The following is an 18,992-nucleotide window of genomic DNA, read 5'->3' on the forward strand; positions in this document are numbered from 1 at the left end:
TCTAGGATTTTGTACATATCTCCAAGTTTTTCAAATATATTGACAAAATTGATCATAATATCCTCTTATTATTTTCTGCAGGATGTTCAGCTGGCATGGAACACCTACTTTTCAAATGATAAGACATAAGGCTTTTACTTTCTCTTTCCAGCCTTAGAAGCCTATCTTTTTATTGAAAGCCACAGTCATAGAATTAGCAACAATATTAAAGGAACAAGTAAGTTCAGTAACCTGTATTCCAGAATTATCTAAGAAAGATGCCTACCTAGAACTAAAGCTCTCTAACATTGGAACCACTACTTTTTCATTGGTAGTGTGGTTCATTTCGAGTTCATTCATTCACTAAACAAAGGGGCAAGTTACAAGGGTAAAAGATAGTCCTTGATGTCAAGAAACTTGCCCCCTGGAGAGGAGATACTTCAGTAAAGAAAAAGTACAATCTCATGATATAAGTTCTACTCTGTGCATGATACAGATGAGCACAAGATGCTATGGAAGCAGAGAGGAGAGGTGCTCTTAATCTTCTTCTAGGATTGAGTTCCATGTGTTGGTGAGAATGGTGGAGTGGTAGGAACTGAGGAAGCAGAGGAAGACAGAGACAACATCATGAATGGCTCTATGTCATATTAAAGAGCCTCACGGAGTATATGATGGGGTGACACCAACAGCTTTTAAGTGATCTGATCTGCATTTTAGGAAGTTAAAAATGAAGAACAATTTCAGGTATTTATGACATTAGTAACTTCAACAATTTAGAATTATTTAGAAGAAACATTACAATTCTACCTATTAACAAAATGAAAAACCGTTACCTACGGAAGTTTTTAAATCTAAAAGTTAAAGGTTTGAAATGGGAAGCTGCCCATAATTTCTCCTGCGTGAATATCAGAAATCAGGGGAAAAAAAGAGTACAACCAAACGTTTTGGGTTTGCATACCTATAGCAAGATGCTCCATAGGGACATTCGGGCCGGTCATCAGCCTCATCTTGATACATGCCTTGTACACCTCCATAATCACTGTCACCAGGGTGGCTGAAGTGTTGAAAATGGACAGGATTCTTCCTATGAGGGTGAAAAATATACTGTCAGAAAAAAATAATAGGATGTAATAGGCTTTTCCAGGATATAGCAGGAAACCAAGCAACCCACATCTGATTATTCCAGAATATGAACCAGTGTGCTGTCTTGTTAAAAACAAAGTTCATGATCTCTAGTCAATAGAGAACTCTCATGGTAACATAATGAATTTCTGGTGACACTGGGAATTCCCAGGGGTCCTGGATCACACTTCGAGAATTGATACCTTAAAATAATAGATTAGTTTTGTCGGGTTTTTTTGTTTAAAATACATAATTTTTTTTTTTTTTTATACTATGTAGGAAACCCTGGTGACGTAGTGGTTAAGTGCTACGGCTGCTGACCAAAGGGTCGGCAGTTCAAATCCACCAGGCGCTCCTTGGAAACTCTACAGGGCAGTTCTACCCTGTCCTATAGGGTCGCTATGAGTTGGAATAGACTCGACGGCACTGGGCTTTTTTGGTTTTTGGTTTTACATAGTATGTACTTCTTGAGTCTGACTTTTTATGTTTGTGAAATTTGTGTGTGTAGTTGCGTGAAGCAGTTGTTCATTTTCATTACTGTGTAATAGTTCACTGTTTAAAGCTGCTATAATTTATCAATTCCACTGTTGATGAACTTTTGGGTTCATTTCACTTATTGGTTATTATAAATAATAACACCATGAACATTCTTTTGGTGTACATATATATGCATTTTCCTGAGTATATAGTTAGGGTATATGGTAAATATTTTTTTATTTACCAGGTAAATATATACCAGGTAAAAAAATTTTTTTTACCAGGTTTTATAAATATTTCCACTTTTCCAAGTGATTGCATCAATTTTCACTCCCACTAACAGGCTAGTAGAGTTGCAGTTTTTCAACATGTTCACCAATACTTGGTCTTGTCAGCTTTTTTTAAGCCAGTCTGATCCATATGTAATAGTATCTATAGCAGAGATTGGCAAAATATGGCCAGCAGGCCCAAATCTAACCCACTTCTTGTTTTTGTAAATAAATTTTTATTGAAACATAGCCACTCTCTTTTGTTTATGTATTGTCTATGACTGCTTTCACTCTATAATGGCAGAGTAGAGTGGTGCAACAGAGACCATATGGCCCACAAAGCCAAAAAGATTTACTGCCTGGTCTTTTAAAAAGTCTGACAACCCCTGATCTATAACATTGTATTTTAATATGTGTTTACCTAATGACTAATGAGCTTTAGCACCTTTTGATATACTTATAGGCCATTTGTATACCCTCTTTTGTGAAGTGCCTTTTGCCCATTTTTTGAGTGTCAATCATTTTCTTATTGACCGGTAGTTATTTTGCACATAAATCCTTTGATATACGTATCACAAATATCCTTACCCACTTTGTAGCTTGCCTTTTCATCCTCTTAATAGTATACTTTGAAAATAGTAGTACCTTTTGAAAATAGTATATTTTTCAGAAAAGATGAATATAGTCCCATTAAGCAACTGAACTATATAATTATGATTACTGTGGTTTGTAGCCTCTTTAAAAATTTTTTTGCCTGTCCCAGTGTTATGAATATATTCTTCTAGGTTATCATCTCCTAACTTTACTGTTCTATGTTTTACATTTGTTGTTGTCAGGTGCAATTCTTCTCAAATTGACTTTTGTGATAGGTATGACACAGGGGTTAACATTCATTATTTTTCTATATGAATATCCAATTACCAAGAGCCACTGAATGAAAGGTACATACTTAACCATTGCTTTGCCATGCACCTGTTATAAAGACAGACATGTAGGTTTGGTTTTAGACTCTGTATTCTTTTCCATTGATGACTTGTCTATGCTGGCACCTATACTACACTGTTACTACATACTGTAGCTTTATAATAAGCTTTTAACTTATAAATCAATTTTGGGCAAAGTGTATCTTTAAGATATTGAGTATTTCAATTCATGCACGTGATATATCCCCCACTTAATTAATTTCTTGCCATGTTTTCCATAGATACGTCTTGCACATTTTTTTGCTAGATTTAGTCTTAGGTATTTACAGTTTTAATATTATTTAAATATTCCAATTTTAAAACTTCTAATATTTTATTGCTAGAATATAAAAATATATTTTTGGATATTAATTTTGAACCTACTGACTGTGCTAAATTCATTTATTAATTCAAAGAGTTTACCTGAAGATTATTCTTAATTGTTAGGGTATATGATCATGCCTTCTGTAAATAAATATAGTTTTATTTCTTCCTTTCCAATCCACATTAGTTATTTCTTTTTCTTGCCGTATCATACTGGCTGTGATCTCCAGTACAATGTTGACTAGGAATGGTGAGTGGGCACACTTTTTTAATTTTCAATATCAAGGGAGAAATGTCAATATTTCACCACTAAGTATGATGTTAGATGTAGGCTTTTGTAGAAATGCTTTATTGAAGACATTTCCTCTACTCATTTATTATCAAGAATTCTTTTCATAAACGGGATGATGAATTTTACCAGATGATTTTTCTTTATTTATTGAGATGATCAGTATAATTTTTCTCCTTTAATCTGTTAATTTGGTGAACTACAGTAATTTATGCTCAAATATCAAACCAACCTTGCATAACAGTCTAACTTAGAATAAATCTAACTTTATTGTGATACAGTATTCTAGTATGGGTTTTAATATACAGCTGGGATCAAATACTAATGTTTCCTTTAGTATTTGCCTCTATACCTTTGTTGGATTTTGATACCAAGTTTATGCTGGCTCCATAAAATGAGTTGAGAAGCATTCCTTCACTCTGTTCTCTAGACAAATTGTGTTAAGCATTGAGTTTTGTTTTTTGGTAGTTTTTTTTTTTTTTTCCTTAAATAAACTGGCTTAATTCACCAGTAGCATCATCTTGGCCCATATTCTTCTTTGTAAGAATGTATTTAATTATGGGTTTATTTTTTTCAATAGATATAGGACTATTTTGATTTTGTATTTGCACCTTTATCCCTTTTGTTATGTTTTTTTTCCTCTGGAAATTTGTTCATTTCTTTCAAATTTTTTAAATCCATTGACGTGACACTGGTTCACAATATTCTCTCACTATATCTTCAATGTCTGTCTGCAAGATTTTTAGTGATGTTCTGTTTTTATTCCTGGTATTTACCGGGAATCTGTGCTCCCTCCTCTTTTCTCCCTCTCTTCTTTTTCAGTCTTTCTGGGATTATCAATACTGTTAGTCTTTTCAATGCATCCTTTGGCTTTTCTATTTTCTCTATTTTATGTCTATCTTCTGTTTCATTACTTTCCTCTTTACCTTTATTATTTTTTTTCCTCCTACGTTCTTTGGGTTTAACTTGCTGTTCCTTTTCTAATTTTTTTTTAAGGTAGATTTTCAGCTTTCTTTTCTCATATATGCATTTAAGGCTATACATTTCCCCCTAAGCTAACTTTAAGTGCATCACAAGTTTTGCTACGTCACATTTGCAGTATCATTTAGTTTAAATATTTAAAAATTTCATCATGGCTTCTTTTCATTCATGGGCTGTTCAGAAAGTACATTGTTTAACTTCCAAACACTTGGGGATCATCTCATTTTATTTTGATTACTGATTTTTAGCTTATTACACTGTGCTCAGAAAATACTCTGATTTTTAAAATTTGTTGAGACTCGTTTTATAGTCAAGGATATGGTTTATTTGAGAAAGTATTCCAGAGGCACTTCAATAGAATGTTTTTCTTCACTGCTCAGTGTTCTGAATATAAAAATTTAGTCAAGTTTGTTCAAATTTGCTCATTGTTAAGTAAAAAAACCAACAGTCAAAACAAAATGAGATGATCCCCAAATGTTTGGAAATTAAACAGTGTGCTTCTAAATAACCCATGAATGAAAAGAATCATTGATTTTTTTTTTTAAATCTGTTTAGCCTATAATTTATAGCTAGCATAGGTTAAAATCTGCTGTTTTAATTGAGAATTTATTTCTCCTTTTACTTCTGTCAATTTTTGCTTTATATGTTTTCAGCCTGCACTATTAGGTGCTTACAAATTCAGAATTTTTGAATCAATAACTTGTATCATTATGAACTGTCCCTCTTTACCTCTAGTATTGCTTTTTGCCTTAAATTCTACTTTGTCTAATATTAACATGCACACACAAATTCTTCTTTGGTTAGATTTTTATGGTTTACCTTTCACCCATCTTTATAATTTCAACCATTATATGTCCTTATACTTAAGGTGCAAGTCTTATAAGCAGATTAAGGCTTTCTCTCCCTTTATTTAATCCTACCATCTTTTAATTTTTTTTCCCACTTATCCCATACAATCTATGTTGCTTTTCCTCTCTTTTCTTGCCTTCCTTTGGGTTGATCATAAATTTTTAAATTATTCAATTTCCCCATTTCCATCAGCTTATTAATTACATATTACTCTTCTTCTGATGGTTACCCAGGGATTAGGACATTGTGATGGTTAAGACTGTGTGTCACCTTGGCTGGGCCATGATTCTCAGTGTTTATATGTGATCACTCTCATGAATGAATCTGCTGTGAGTAGCCAATCAGTTGAAAGGGAGTTTCCAAGGGGGTGTGGCCTGCATCTGAATATAAGCAGACATTCTGGCTTTTTTCCTCTCTCTGGATCCTGCTGCTGCCTTCTGTTCATCTGACCTCCAGCTCTTGGGACTCGAGCTATCAGCTTATCTGTAGACCTTGGGATTCATCAGTCTTCAAGGCCGGAGAGCGGGAACCCTGTTCTCCAACCCTCCAATCTTGGGTTCGCCAGCACCTGCAGCTACGTGAATCAAGAGAAGCCTCTATCCTGATCCATGGGCTTGGGATATTCCAGCCTCTACAATTGTGTGAGCCATTTCCTTGATATAAATCTCTCTCCATATATATTTAGACGCTTTACTTGTTTTACTCTCTAGAGAACCCAGCCTAAGACAGACATGCATCCTTGACTTATTAGAGTATGATATAAATTAGTACTCTTTGAATTTTCTGGATATTGCAAAGCTTTAAACAGTTTTACTTGCTTTACTCACCGAACACTTTTGTGTTATTTACATATTCTACATACATTTTACACATCACAAAAAATATTATTGTTTTATATAGTCTATCTTCATTTATATTTAGTTTCATGTTTACCCCCTTGGATGTCTATGTTTCAAATAAGTTCTCTCCTACTTTGCAAACACTGACTGCCATTTTTGTTGCCCATGCCCCATAACACTATCCCAAACTCCACTTGACCTCTTAGCCCTGTCTAAAACACTAAAAACCTGGCAAATACTACAAGGGAAGAAGTAGTCTCAAAGGTTTGGCTGCCTTTGTAGTACTCTCATAATTTCAAACATGGGTGTTTTACTTTTCTAGTTGTTCTCAGTAGGAGATTCGGTCTTCAACAAAATACTCTACTTTTACCAAAGATGAAAACATTATTTTATATATTATTAATTCTTAAATAATTTATATATATTTGGAGCCCTGTGCCGCAGTGGTTAAGAGCTCTGGCTGCTAACCAAAAGGTAGGCAGTTTGAATTCACCAGCTGCTCCTTTGAAACCCTATGGGGCAGTTCTACTCTGTCCCATAGGGTCACTATGAGTCAGAATCAACTCGAGAGCAATGGGTTTGGGTATATATATATATATATATATATATATACACAGATAAAAGCCAAAGGTTGTAATTTTTATAAGTGTTAACAAGAGACATTTCAACTTCTGCCTGATTTTTTAAAAATAATTTACTAAATGAATCATACGCTATCAAACAGAAGAACTACATGATCCCAAAAGAGTAATATTTTTCAAAAAGAATTTTTGAATGAGACTAATGGGGCACGCCAGCCCAGGGGCAAGGACTAGAAGGCAGGAAGGGACAGGAAAGCTGGTAATAGGGAACCCAAAGTTGAGAAGGTAGAGTGTTGACATGTCATGGGGTTGGTAACTAATGCCACAAAACAATATGTGTACTAACTGTTTAATGACGAGCTAGTTTGTTCTGTAAACCTTCATGTAAAGTACAATAAAAAAAAAAAGATTTTTGAAAAGCAGTAGTTCGTAAAAAGTTAAATGCTAATTTTCATCACAAAGAATTGAAATAAGATGCAATTGCTTTAAACACATTGCATTTGAAGTGCTGTAGATATAAGTAGTAAATATTTGGGTCTAAAACTCAGAACAGATATGTGTGTTGCAGATGGGAGTCAATTAGCATGACAGTAAGAGACCAAATGAGACTACCCTTGAGCAATAATACTCTACTAAGAGAGACAGAACATGTAAGTAAATAATTAGGAATCAAATGTAATATTAGAAACAGTATAAGGTAAAGAACTTGCATAGGACAGGAAATGAGCAATCTGGGGAAAAATGGGCATGTCAGAAAAGGAATCAGAGAGGAGCTGAATATAAGCAGGGTTTTTAAGCGGGGCAGGGGGAGTGACAAAGAGAACAGCATGTCCATCGCAGAAGGCATAAAACAGCACGGCAGATCCAAGCGGTTCAAGGGCTTTCTGGGCCATACTAAGAAGCCTAGACTTTGGCTACTGAAAGATTCTGTACAGGAGAGCAATGTAAGATTACTTCATTCTCTCTCTTTTCTTCTTTTTATTTTCTTAGCCAGATCACTCAGGCAATAATGAGTAATATGAACTTGTGGAAAAGTGTGGAGGCTTAGGAGATCATTCACTTGTACAGCGTGAACTAAAGCCACGGCTTTGATTCTGGAAATGATTTTTATGAGGTATACATAGAACGAGAACTCAATATATGTTATGAGCTCCGTTTGTTACAGATACAAACATTTGTTTTCAAAGATTCAAAGACAAATATTTCTTAGGTATTAAATATGCATATCGAAATTAGTGAAAAAATTAAAATAACTATTTATAAGCTAAGACTGATTAAAACTAGTATGTATCATCATCAAATACGAGCGAATTCATTATGGTCTTGATAAAGCATTCCATCACCTTTAACAAAGACTAATGACAGTGCTGAATACCAAACAGGATTTTTCAAAATCCAAAGTAACAGAAGGTGTATACACCTTACAAGTTTCTACCTTATGTTACATATTTGGAACTAAGGCCACTCATAGACAAAGTTGTTTACAAATATATAAATCAGAACTGTTGAAACTGAAAAATGTTGTCATCCAAAGTGGTAATGCATTTTTAAAGAGAGACAATATGAATATGGAATTAATAGAATATGTGATATAAATATTACATAGAAGACAACAAATGCTGTCTTACCAAATACATTGGTAAGGTATTCAGTTTGGCAAGTTGGAACGGCAAAGAAATGCTTTCGCAATAGGACTACGTGATTATAAACATACTACTACAAACATCATAGATGAAACTATAGTCTTAAAACTAAGGACTTATAATTTGAGTTCACAAAATAAACACCAGTTGCCACTGTGTTGATTCTGACTCATGGCCACCCCGTGTGTGTCAGAGTAGAATGACACTCCATAAGGTTTTCAGTCGCTGATTTTTGGGAAGTAGACTGCCAAGCCTTTCTTCTGAAGTACCTCTGAACAGACTTGAGCCACCAACCTTACAGTTAGCAGTTCAGTGTGTTAACTGCTTGCACATCCAGGGGCCCCAGACAATACAGTCTAATGTAAACAAATGAAGTAGGTACAGGAGTAACCAATCAACCCAGCAAATACATATTCAGTTGTTTTAGAAGGCATCCAGGTGATTCAAATCACCATTAGAACAATATAAAGGAAAATACATAGGTGTAATAAGATACCAAACACAACCTAAAATTCTATTGATAATACTTATGAAGCCATCTCTCTAATTTCTAATAAGACTTTAAATAAACAGGTATGTAGGTCTGAGTGATTAAATTTTCAAGTCTGGATACTCCAATATTCAGTATCTTACATTAGTCAGCATGTCTACATATGAAACATTCCATCCCTCTCTGTATCTTCAAAGCCTGTAGGAGGATTTGCTGTTCCGCTGCTATTCATAAGGTTTTCACTGGCTAATTCTTGTCAGAAGTAGACTGCTGGGTCCTTCTTCCTACTCTGTCTTAGTCTGGAAGCTCAGCTGAAGCACAGGTGACCCTGCTGGTATCTGAACACTGGTGGCCACAACCTTCAGTATGGATGACACCTCAACATAAAGAAAACAAAAGTCTGCACAACTCGACCAATGAGCAACATCATGATAAATGGAGAAAAGATTGAAGTTGCCAAGGATTCATTTTACTTGGATCCACAATCAACATCCATAGAAGTAAAAAAGCAGTCAAGAAATCAAAAGACGCATCACATTGGGCAAATCTGCTGAAAAGGGCCTCTTCAAAGTGTTGAAAAGGAAAGATGTCACCTTGAAGACTAAGGTGTGCCTGTCCCAAGCCATGGTATTTTCAATTGCATCAAATGCATGTGAAAGCTGGACAATGAATAGGATGACTGAAGAATCGACACCTTTGAATTGTGGTGTTGGCAAAGAATGTTGAATATACCACGGACTGCCAAAAGAACGAACAAATCCATCTTGGAAGGATGCTCCTTAGAAGCAAGGATGGCGAGACTACATCTTACATACTTTGGACATGTCAGGAGGGATCAGGGCCTGGCGAAGGACATCACACTTAGTAAAGTAGAGGGTCAGCGGAAAAGAGGAAGAAGACCCTCAGTGAGAAGGATTGACACAGTGGCCTCAACAATGGGCTCAAGCATATCAATGATTGTATGGATGGCGTAGGACCAGGCAGTGATTTGTTCTATGGTACATACGGTCACTATGAGTCGGAAGCAACTTGACGGCACCTAACAACAACAGGATTTGCTGGACTGTAAACTGAGAAAGTGCAAACCAGGATAAAGCTACTACCTTTCTGGGCCAGTGGGTTTTATTAGGCTTTTAATACACTACCCCATATATCTACATAGCTACACGCTGTAGAAATAATAACATTATATTCTACCTGTAATTTCTCTTTACCTGTAGCAGTTTGCTCCGTACATACAGGATGTCCTTTTGGCCTTGTCTTCTTCAGAACCTTGTGGAACTGAAACAGTCACCTCTGCATGTGAAGTTTCAGGGCTGGGGGGATCAGAGCCAGACTCGGGGTGAGATCCTGGGAACTCAACGCGGCATGAGTTGCCTGGGGCACTCAAACTACTCTCAGAAGAGCTCGCTGCCTGGTCTTTTTTATTTGGTGTTCGTTTAGTGATGATTCTCTGTTCAGAAATCTTGTCAAGTTTCTGTATTGGCAATTCCTCTCTCTGTGTATCAGTCTTCACATCACTCACCTCCGTGCTACTTAACGCAACTGCAGAAAATGACTGCGGCGTCTCCTATAAAGCAAATGGAGCATTTTAAAAAAGAAATATATAAATTTAATCTCAAAAGATTGAAACTACAAGATTTGTGCCATACGTATATTTTAATAAAACTTTACATTTTAAAAACATCAAGATGCACATTTTAAAGTTCTTAAAAATTACCACTATTGGCTATGTTTCTAGTTTGATAACTTTAAAAAAATGTTTGCAGTTATTAGAAAATGAATTTATAGTTGTACCAAAATGTACAATCATGTCAAACATTCAGTGAAAAATAATCAAAAAGTACAAATGAAGACATGAGATAATATACTACTTGCTTTCATTTAAAAGTATTCTTTCCCAAAAATCTATAAGGCTCTTAAATGTCATGGTTTCACACTGTGTCATGCGTTTAATATGCACTATCCTTTTTTTTTATCCTTATAATTTCTTGTAAGTTACCTGTAATACTTTATTTCTACCCTGCAAATATAATCATATTTTTCTATAACTGAATGATAAAATCGCTTCTCCCTCATAGAAATATTTTGCATGAAGCTATGGGATGACCAGCTCAGGGAAGAAAAAAAAAAAAATTCCTTTGAAGAAGTCCGAATAAAAGTTTTAGTTTAACCAATTAAAGATGCTTTGACCTAAGCAAGTGCTCTCATTAGCACTGCACAGCTATTTTAATTTGTACTTGCTGTTTTTAGGTGCCATTGAGTTGATTTTGACTCCCAGTGACCCCGTGTGACAGAGCCCCATAGGGTTTTCTAGGCTGTAATCTCTATGGGAGCAGACTGCCAGGTTTTTCTCCCGCAGAGCCACTGGGTGGGTTCGAATCGCCAACCTTTCGGTTAACAGCTAAGCACTTAATCATTGTACCACCAGGACTCCTTAATTTGTACTTACCACAATTATAAGGGGTAACAGTATTATCCTATTAAAAATGATCTCATTACTTACACTTATTGTGGAGTAGAAACATGGCTCAGAAAAACCTGAATCCTCCTGGCAGCCATCTTTAGGATGTGATGACAGGATATTAGGGACATATAAACATACTCTCCACTTACAACTAAGGAGCCATGTTTGCTCCTTATTAGTTTTACTTAATACCAAACAACTGAAATTTCTTGAGAAGGTATTATTAGGATAACTTCCTTTGGACTAATAACTTAAGGTTTTTTGTTTTTTCCCCAAGAAAAACCGTAAATTTAAAACACTATCCAAACTAATGATCTTACAAAGTGAACCTGGGTCTTATCATGGTTCTTTTACAGTAACACATGGTTGCGGCTGTTGTGGCTGTTAACTGCTGTTGAGTTGACCCCCGACTCCTGACAGCCCCACGCTCACTGGAACGGAACGCTGCCTGGCCCTGTGCCATTCCCAGGATCAGGTGAGGACCAGACCATTACGGTCCACATGGTTTTCACTGTGTGCCATTCCCAGGATCAGGGGAGGGCCAGACCATTACGGTCCACAGGGTTTTCACTGTGTGCCATTCCCAGGATCAGGGGAGGGCCAGACCATTACGGTCCACATGGTTTTCACTGCATGCCATTCCCAGGATCAGGGGAGGGCCAGACCATTACGGTCCACATGGTTTTCACTGTGTGCCATTCCCAGGATCAGGGGAGGGCCAGACCATTACGGTCCACAGGATTTTCACTGTGTGCCATTCCCAGGGTCAGGGGAGGACCAGACCATTACGGTCCACATGGTTTTCACTGGCTGATTTTCTGAGTAGACTACCAGGCCTTTCTTTCTGGCCCATCTTAGGCCGGAAGCTCCGCTGGAACCTGTTCAGCATCACAGCAACACACAAGCCTGCACTGATAGACAGGTGGCTCGGGATGAGGTGTACTGATTGGGAACTGAATCTGAATTTCCCACATGGAAGATAGGAATCCTAGCCCTGAAACACCAATGCCCCCATAGTAATAGATAACCTATGAGAAATATAACCATTTGGCTTCCTCTCGCAGCAGACCTTCAGCTGGTGGCATTCACGCCACATCCCTCTAAAACATACTCTTTGTTCCCCAGCTGTAGTGGTCTCAACTAGACCTCAACCTCACCCTCTCTTCATTATAGGACCACTGGCACATGCCAAGGACGCTGAGGTAGGAATGGGGCAATCCTGACCCACCTCCCCACTTGGCAGCCCCCACTACTGGGTCAGCTCTCACCCATTTTCTTTTTCCCTATTCAAGGTAATAATGGGACAGGTCAGCAAATTCAATGGCTAAGCAGATGTCCAATGAAATGCCAGTTTCCTGCTCCTGTTCGAATCTGAAAACCCCACCGGTAATTCTCTTAGAGCACCTATCTACTCTTGGTTTTAGAAAAGGAGGAAATAACTTCTCCCCACAACTATGAGTCAGAATCAACCTGATAGCAATGGGTAGATCTTTAAATCTTCTTTCTTTTCAGTTCTTTTTGTATAAAGCCTGATTTTTTTTTTAACTAAAGCAAAAACAATATACAGAATATGATTCTACTTAGTTTTTTCAAAATTCCAATATATCTGTTTCTGTACTTGTATAAACCCAAAGTAAAAGATTTAGAAGGATACAAATCAAAATATTAGTAACAGGACTGAAGGGTGAGGCAAACCGAGACTTTCACTTTTTAATCAATATGCTTCTCAATATTCTATTTTTTAACAAGTATGTATTATTTTGCCATTTAAAAAATGCAAAACATTTAGAAAATGAAATATAAGAAATGAAACATACAGCATCATACTTCAACTCCCTCTAATGAAATATAAAGAAGGGTTTTTGAAGTCCACAAAAGGAGTACGTTTAACATGTTAATTTATTCTAAAAGAGAAAAGAATGATAAAGTCACAGGTATCCATACCATGGATCAAGGGTTCTCAAATGTGTTTGAAGAGACACAAAAACTGGAATTCATAATGTTCTTTATGGAACTCCATGAACTGCTAATATACAGTAGACCCTTGGCATTCAAGAATTTAACATTTATGGCTTCAATTATTTTTAAATGAACCCCAAAATCCATTACATGCAGTAATTTGTAAGTTTGCTGAGGCATAAATTTGTACTATGCCCATTACAAAGCTTAGGAGCTACAGCACGTCACTGAACTGGCGAGTCAGGGAAGGAGAACGACTGATGGTGCTCTGTACTTGGGAGAAGGAGGGAAAAGACAGAGTTCCATATTTCACAAGCATCCACACTGAGTATTTCCTAGATTAGATTAAAATGTGAAGAACTAGAGTGGGAGGCTGGAGATTTATGAGAGAAATACCAGAGTCCCCTGCACTATTTCATGCCAGAGACCTCTGGGAGCATGGAGCTGGGAGAAGAAGACCTTGGTGCTTGGAAGTGGCTCAAAAATACTATTAAGGCTATTAAAATAGTCTATTAACTTTTCCAACAAGCCTTCTGCCACTGGTTCAACCACCTGAATTTTAATGTACTACAAGGGTCAGGATAAAAACTTTCACCTAGAATAAGTTCAATTAGGTAAGACCTCCCAACCCCTTCCAAGCTGTCCTTGGCAAGAACGTCTGTGCTGATAAGGTACCTTAGAAGTCCTGGTCAATTCCATTAGTATCCACATGCTAATGACTAAAAAATCATAACCTCCAGCTCCAATTTCACCCTGAGCTTCAAACTCATATTCAACCACAAGCTAGATAACTCTTCCTCAATGTTTTTTCCACTTCAAACTCAAAATGTCAAGACTAAAATCCTACCTCTATCCTCTACCATAGGTTCTGCCACTATAATTTATTCATTCACCCTACTCAGACACTGAGAAGTCTACTTTTCAATCATTCTTGCTCTCACTCAGCCCAGATCCAAGCAACAAGTCTTGTACTTTTGATGCCTAAATATTTCTCTAATCTAATACCTTCACTCCATCCTTAATGCCACTGACTTAGGTCAGGTTCCCTTTCTTTCTTGACAGGGTTAATGCCATAATCTCCTCCCTCATCTTCTATAAATCAAGGATATTATCAAGCTACTCTCCAGGAGTTTCTAACAATTAAAATAACATCTACCCGAGTACTGGGTCTAACCCATAAGAACTCAATAAACGGTTGTTGTTTTTTATTTATAGTTGTTGTTAATGGCATTATTTATTTTCACTATATTACTCTTTGTTTAATAAATGCTTGTTGAACACATGGATAATTGAATGAATAGATGTTTCTGTGGGAATGACCAGAGTTGTGCTATGTTGTTGCGTGCCGTTGAATAGATTCTGACTCATAGCAAGCCAATGTGACAGAGTAGAAGTTCCCCATAGGGTTTCCTAGGCTGTAAAAAAAAAAAAGAAATTTTTTTTTTTTAATGTTAAGAGATCTCCAAGTCTCTTGTCTTACGGAGCACCTGGTGGGTTAAAAACAGCCAACCCTTCAGTTAGCAGCCAAGCACTTAACCACTGCGCCACCAGGGTATTACATTTATGCCATAAATGGTACTAAATTCAAATGGCCAGTGAGAAGGAAAGGGCGTAAGACTCTGACATGGTAAACCAATACTGAGGGGCTCTGGGGGATACAGCCTTACTTAAGAGATAGCTGTGTAAGTGGAGATATATTCTTCATTGCCCCTGCTTTATTCATGAAGAAATAATGAGCAGGGCCTCAGAGCAGGCAACTATACGCAGAGAAATGCCCTACTTAACCGCCAGCTTATTCACGTCGGCAATTATTACAGCGGGGGAAGCCGCACATACAGCACAGAGGAGACAGAGCAATGGGCAGCTGATGCACTTTCCTATTTTGCATAAGTAGTCTCAGTTAGACTTCCTTCTGTCATTTATAACTGAGTTCTAATTAGATTATACAGAGGAAGTACCATTCCTCCCTCTAAAGTTAATCAATTCAAGCACCTTCACTTTTCCTTGCAAATCAGATGATTACATAACTGGGAAGGAGTTGTAGAAAGACATAAGAGAACTGACGAAAATTACAGACTATTTCAGAGCAATTATCTTCATTATCAGAAGTTACCAGAGTCAAAAATGCTTGCAGATAGTCCAGTATGGTGTGGCAGAAAAATCCATTATAGCCAAGATGAGAAGACCTGGCTTTGAGGCCCAAGGTCACTAGGTATGTACCCTTGAAGCTCAGTTTCCTGTGAGGTGCTGAATGAGGGTATCAGACTATATCGGATATTCTCAACTTTGCATATTAAAATTGGGGTAGTTTATTTAAAATAATACTGATGCCCAGGCCCCACCCCAAGACCAAGTGAATCAGAATCTGAGGGCTGAGGGGAAAATGTCTTCTGCCCCTTTTCTTCACCTCCTTTCTTATACCTCCCCAGGAGAAAGAGAACGATTTTTCCCAAATCTCTTCTGCAAACATGACCAAATTATTCTCAGTTCTTTATAACTGGCAGTCTCCTGCCATTAGACTAGATTGGTGGACCCAGCCTCTTGTTTTCTCTCACTTTGAGCTTCCACTCCTGCTCTGCATTGTACTCATCCCCTCTGAACTACCTTCTCGACTGTTAAGATTAAAATTGGGTGGGGATGGAGGGTAGGATTTGGGAAGGTCTTAAATTTTTTTTTTTTTAACTTGAGTCTTCTTCAGTCTAAGTCATGTTCTCTGACCTACCTTTACCAAAAAGCCCTTGATGAAGGGTTATGACACCTTGAGCCTTGTGTCTCCCATGCTCAGGAACCCTAAGGGGAAGAGGAGCAACTGGCCAAGTAGAGCTCAGATGTTTCTGGGGCCTGGCTGTAATACTCCCCTGATGTCATCAAATTCTCACAATTATTTCAAGTATCTGGGATTCATTTACTGCTCATCTCTACAATCTGTCAAATAATAAGGTGTTTCTTAAAGTTTTATTCATGATTATCTAACTGTATGGGTTGAGATAAAGGTAGTAAAACATGTATACACCAGGTTTTCATCTGAAAAAAAATTTTTCCTTTTCTCAAAAAAAAGGGAGAGCAAGATCATACTGATATGTTCAGAGTTGAGAGTAGAGCATATTTAGGCTCAAATTTTATTTTAAATCAAATTTTATTTTGAGTTTTATAGCCAATGTACACCTTGTTTTCATTTATTAAACATGACTCCACAAGTAAGCAAAGGAATTGAGCCTACACCAACTGGACCCCATTTCTCTACCTGGAAGATAGGATCCTGAGAAGATGGTTCTCGTGGGAGAGAGGCAGGAATGAGTGGAGTACTGTAAAAGATTGTACCCTTGGGATAGCAGCTGCCACTTCAATCATTCCAGCACCAAAATCCTCACAACTGGAGAAAAGATTGAAGTTGTCAGGGATTTCATTTTACTTGGATCCACAATCAACACCCATGGAAGCAGCGGTCAAGAAATCAAAAGATGCATTGCATTGGGCAAATCTGTTGCAAAAGACCTCTTTAAGTGTTAAAAAAGAAAAAGAAAAAAAGCAAAGATGTGACCTTGAAGACTAAGGTGCATCTGACCCAGGCAACAATGTTTTCAATCACCTCATATGCATGTGAAAGCTGGACAATGAATAAAGAAGAGAGAAGAATTGATACCTTTGAATTATGGTGTTGGTGTAAGAATATTGAACATACCATGGACTGCCAAAAGAACAAACAAGTCTGTCTTGGAAAAAGTACAGCCAGGATGCTCCTTAGAAGCAAGAATGTCAAGAATGTATCTCACATACTTTGGACATGTTATCAGGAGGGATCAGTCTGTGGAGAAGGACATCATGCTTCGCATAGTAGAGGGTCAGTGGAAAAGAGAAAGACCCTCAATGAGATGGATTGACACAGTGGCTGCAACAATGGGCTCGAGCATAACAATATGTGGCTAGTGCAGGACCAGGCAGCATTTTGTTCTCTTGTACACAGAGTTCCTATGAGTCAGAATGGACTCGACGGCACCTAAACAACAACAATGACAAAGTTCGTGCTACTCTAAAATCAATCCTACTCCTTTGGCTCTCCCTGAGACTAAGAAGATGGGGACCTAGAGAACTCAGTCATGGTCCACAAGCATCATTAAGATGGTCATCTTAAGCCACATCTTTCCTAAAAAGAAGAATGCCTGACCTTTCTCCCCTGGGGGCAGAGGTGGGGTGGGTGTCAGACAACTGGGGTACCACTTCTGTATTTCTCTCTCTTTTTTAATACATCCAATAAATAGGCCTTGAAGAAAAAAAAAAAAAAAACTACCCAGTGTTAAAGAATGCATAATTTGGCCAAATCATTCTAGTGAGTTAGCAAAAACTGGAAAAGAGGAAGGCTATAAATCCTGAAGTTAGCACAGAAGTGATCCTGCAAGAGGCTATTAAGCACTACTCCATCATTTGTTCTTTTCTTCATACTTAGCAAGAAAAAGGTGGTTACATGCGGTCCGGCAATGACCAATGGAATAGAAGAAACCAGATTTTACAAGAAGAAAGAGGAAATGAAATCAGAATGGAGGTATCAAATTGTGGCCACAGTTGAATGGTTTCTCTTTCTTTTTTCAAACAACTCTAAATTAAATACCTTTGTTTTTCACAACTCAAGTACTATTTAAAGATTAGTTCAATAACGCAAAAAATTTGGGGCTACTTATATATCTTCATAAACTCAATAGGAAAAACTAGTTTGGGTTTCCCCTTGCTGTCTATAGCACATAATTAATTCCTATGTAGATCACCTGACAAAGAAAAGAAATGATCAAATAAAGAATTCTAAAAATCACCTTGGATGAAATACTGGATTCTTCCTGATCAACATTTTTGCACTTTTTTCCTGGGTCTTGCTCTGCTGATGTGCTCTCTGAATTTCGTGATGAAATTAATCGCTTTCTTCCTTGCTGTGTTACGCTTACTTGTGTTTTACCTTTGCAGATTTCTTCTTTTTCATATTCCTGTATTACACCATTACCTTAAACACACACAAATATACAACACACCACACACAGAAAGAAAAAAAGGAAATTATCTCCTGTATTTTTAAATGTCAATAATCCACATTAAAAGAAAAAAGGATAAAAAAGCAAGTAAAATTAAAGTTCCGTTTATATTAATACCAACTTGAAAACACTTATTTGTAAATCTCACAAAGTATTACTCAGCACAGTGGCCAAGATCTCCAGCCCTGGAGTCAGCCAGGCCAAGATTCCACTGTGGGCTCCACCCCTTTACTGTTTCCTGTCACCTCTCTGAGCTTTGGTTTCCTCATCTAGAAAATTATAATAATTCATGGAGTTATTAGAAGTAAATGAGGTAAGATATATAAACTGTCTAGCAGAGTATCTTGCATATTTAGATGTTATGTATGGCTGCTTTCCAGAATCCCTGGTGGCACAGTGGTTAAAGCATTTGGCTGCTAACCAAAAGGTCGGCAGTTGGAAACCACCAGGCACTCCAGGGGAGAAAGATGTGGCAGTCTGTTCCTGTAAAGATCTACAACCTTGGAAACCCTATGGGGCAGTTCTGTTCTGCCCTGTAGGGTCACTATGGGGTCTCTATGAGTTGGAATCCACTCCACGGCAGTGGGTTTCATTTGTTGGTATGGCTGCTTTCACACTACAAAGGCAGAGCTGGGTAGCCGTCAGAGACATCACATGGCCTACAAAGCCTAAAATACTCTCTGACTCCTTACAAAAGAAGTTTGTTAACCCCTGCTCATCTCTGTTCTAGGGAATACTCAAGT

At 37.4% G+C, this 18,992-nt stretch overlaps 1 protein-coding gene across 3 annotated transcripts in view; it reads right to left on the reverse strand.

Annotated features, from left to right (window-relative positions):
- The window catches only part of APLF (aprataxin and PNKP like factor), a 122,511-nt gene that overhangs the window by 37,707 nt on the left and 65,812 nt on the right, over positions 1-18,992 (reverse strand). For all 3 annotated transcript variants that reach the window (XM_049856417.1, XM_049856416.1, XM_049856415.1), the window contains 3 exons: positions 18,037-18,221; positions 10,020-10,375; positions 938-1,063 (listed from right to left, as the gene is read on the reverse strand). In XM_049856417.1, the coding sequence (XP_049712374.1) occupies positions 938-1,063; positions 10,020-10,375; positions 18,037-18,221 (667 nt within the window). The remainder of the gene's footprint in view (positions 1-937; positions 1,064-10,019; positions 10,376-18,036; positions 18,222-18,992) is intronic.

Source organism: Elephas maximus, chromosome 17 (genome assembly GCF_024166365.1).
Source record: "Elephas maximus indicus isolate mEleMax1 chromosome 17, mEleMax1 primary haplotype, whole genome shotgun sequence".
NCBI classification, from domain to species: Eukaryota; Metazoa; Chordata; class Mammalia; order Proboscidea; family Elephantidae; genus Elephas; species Elephas maximus.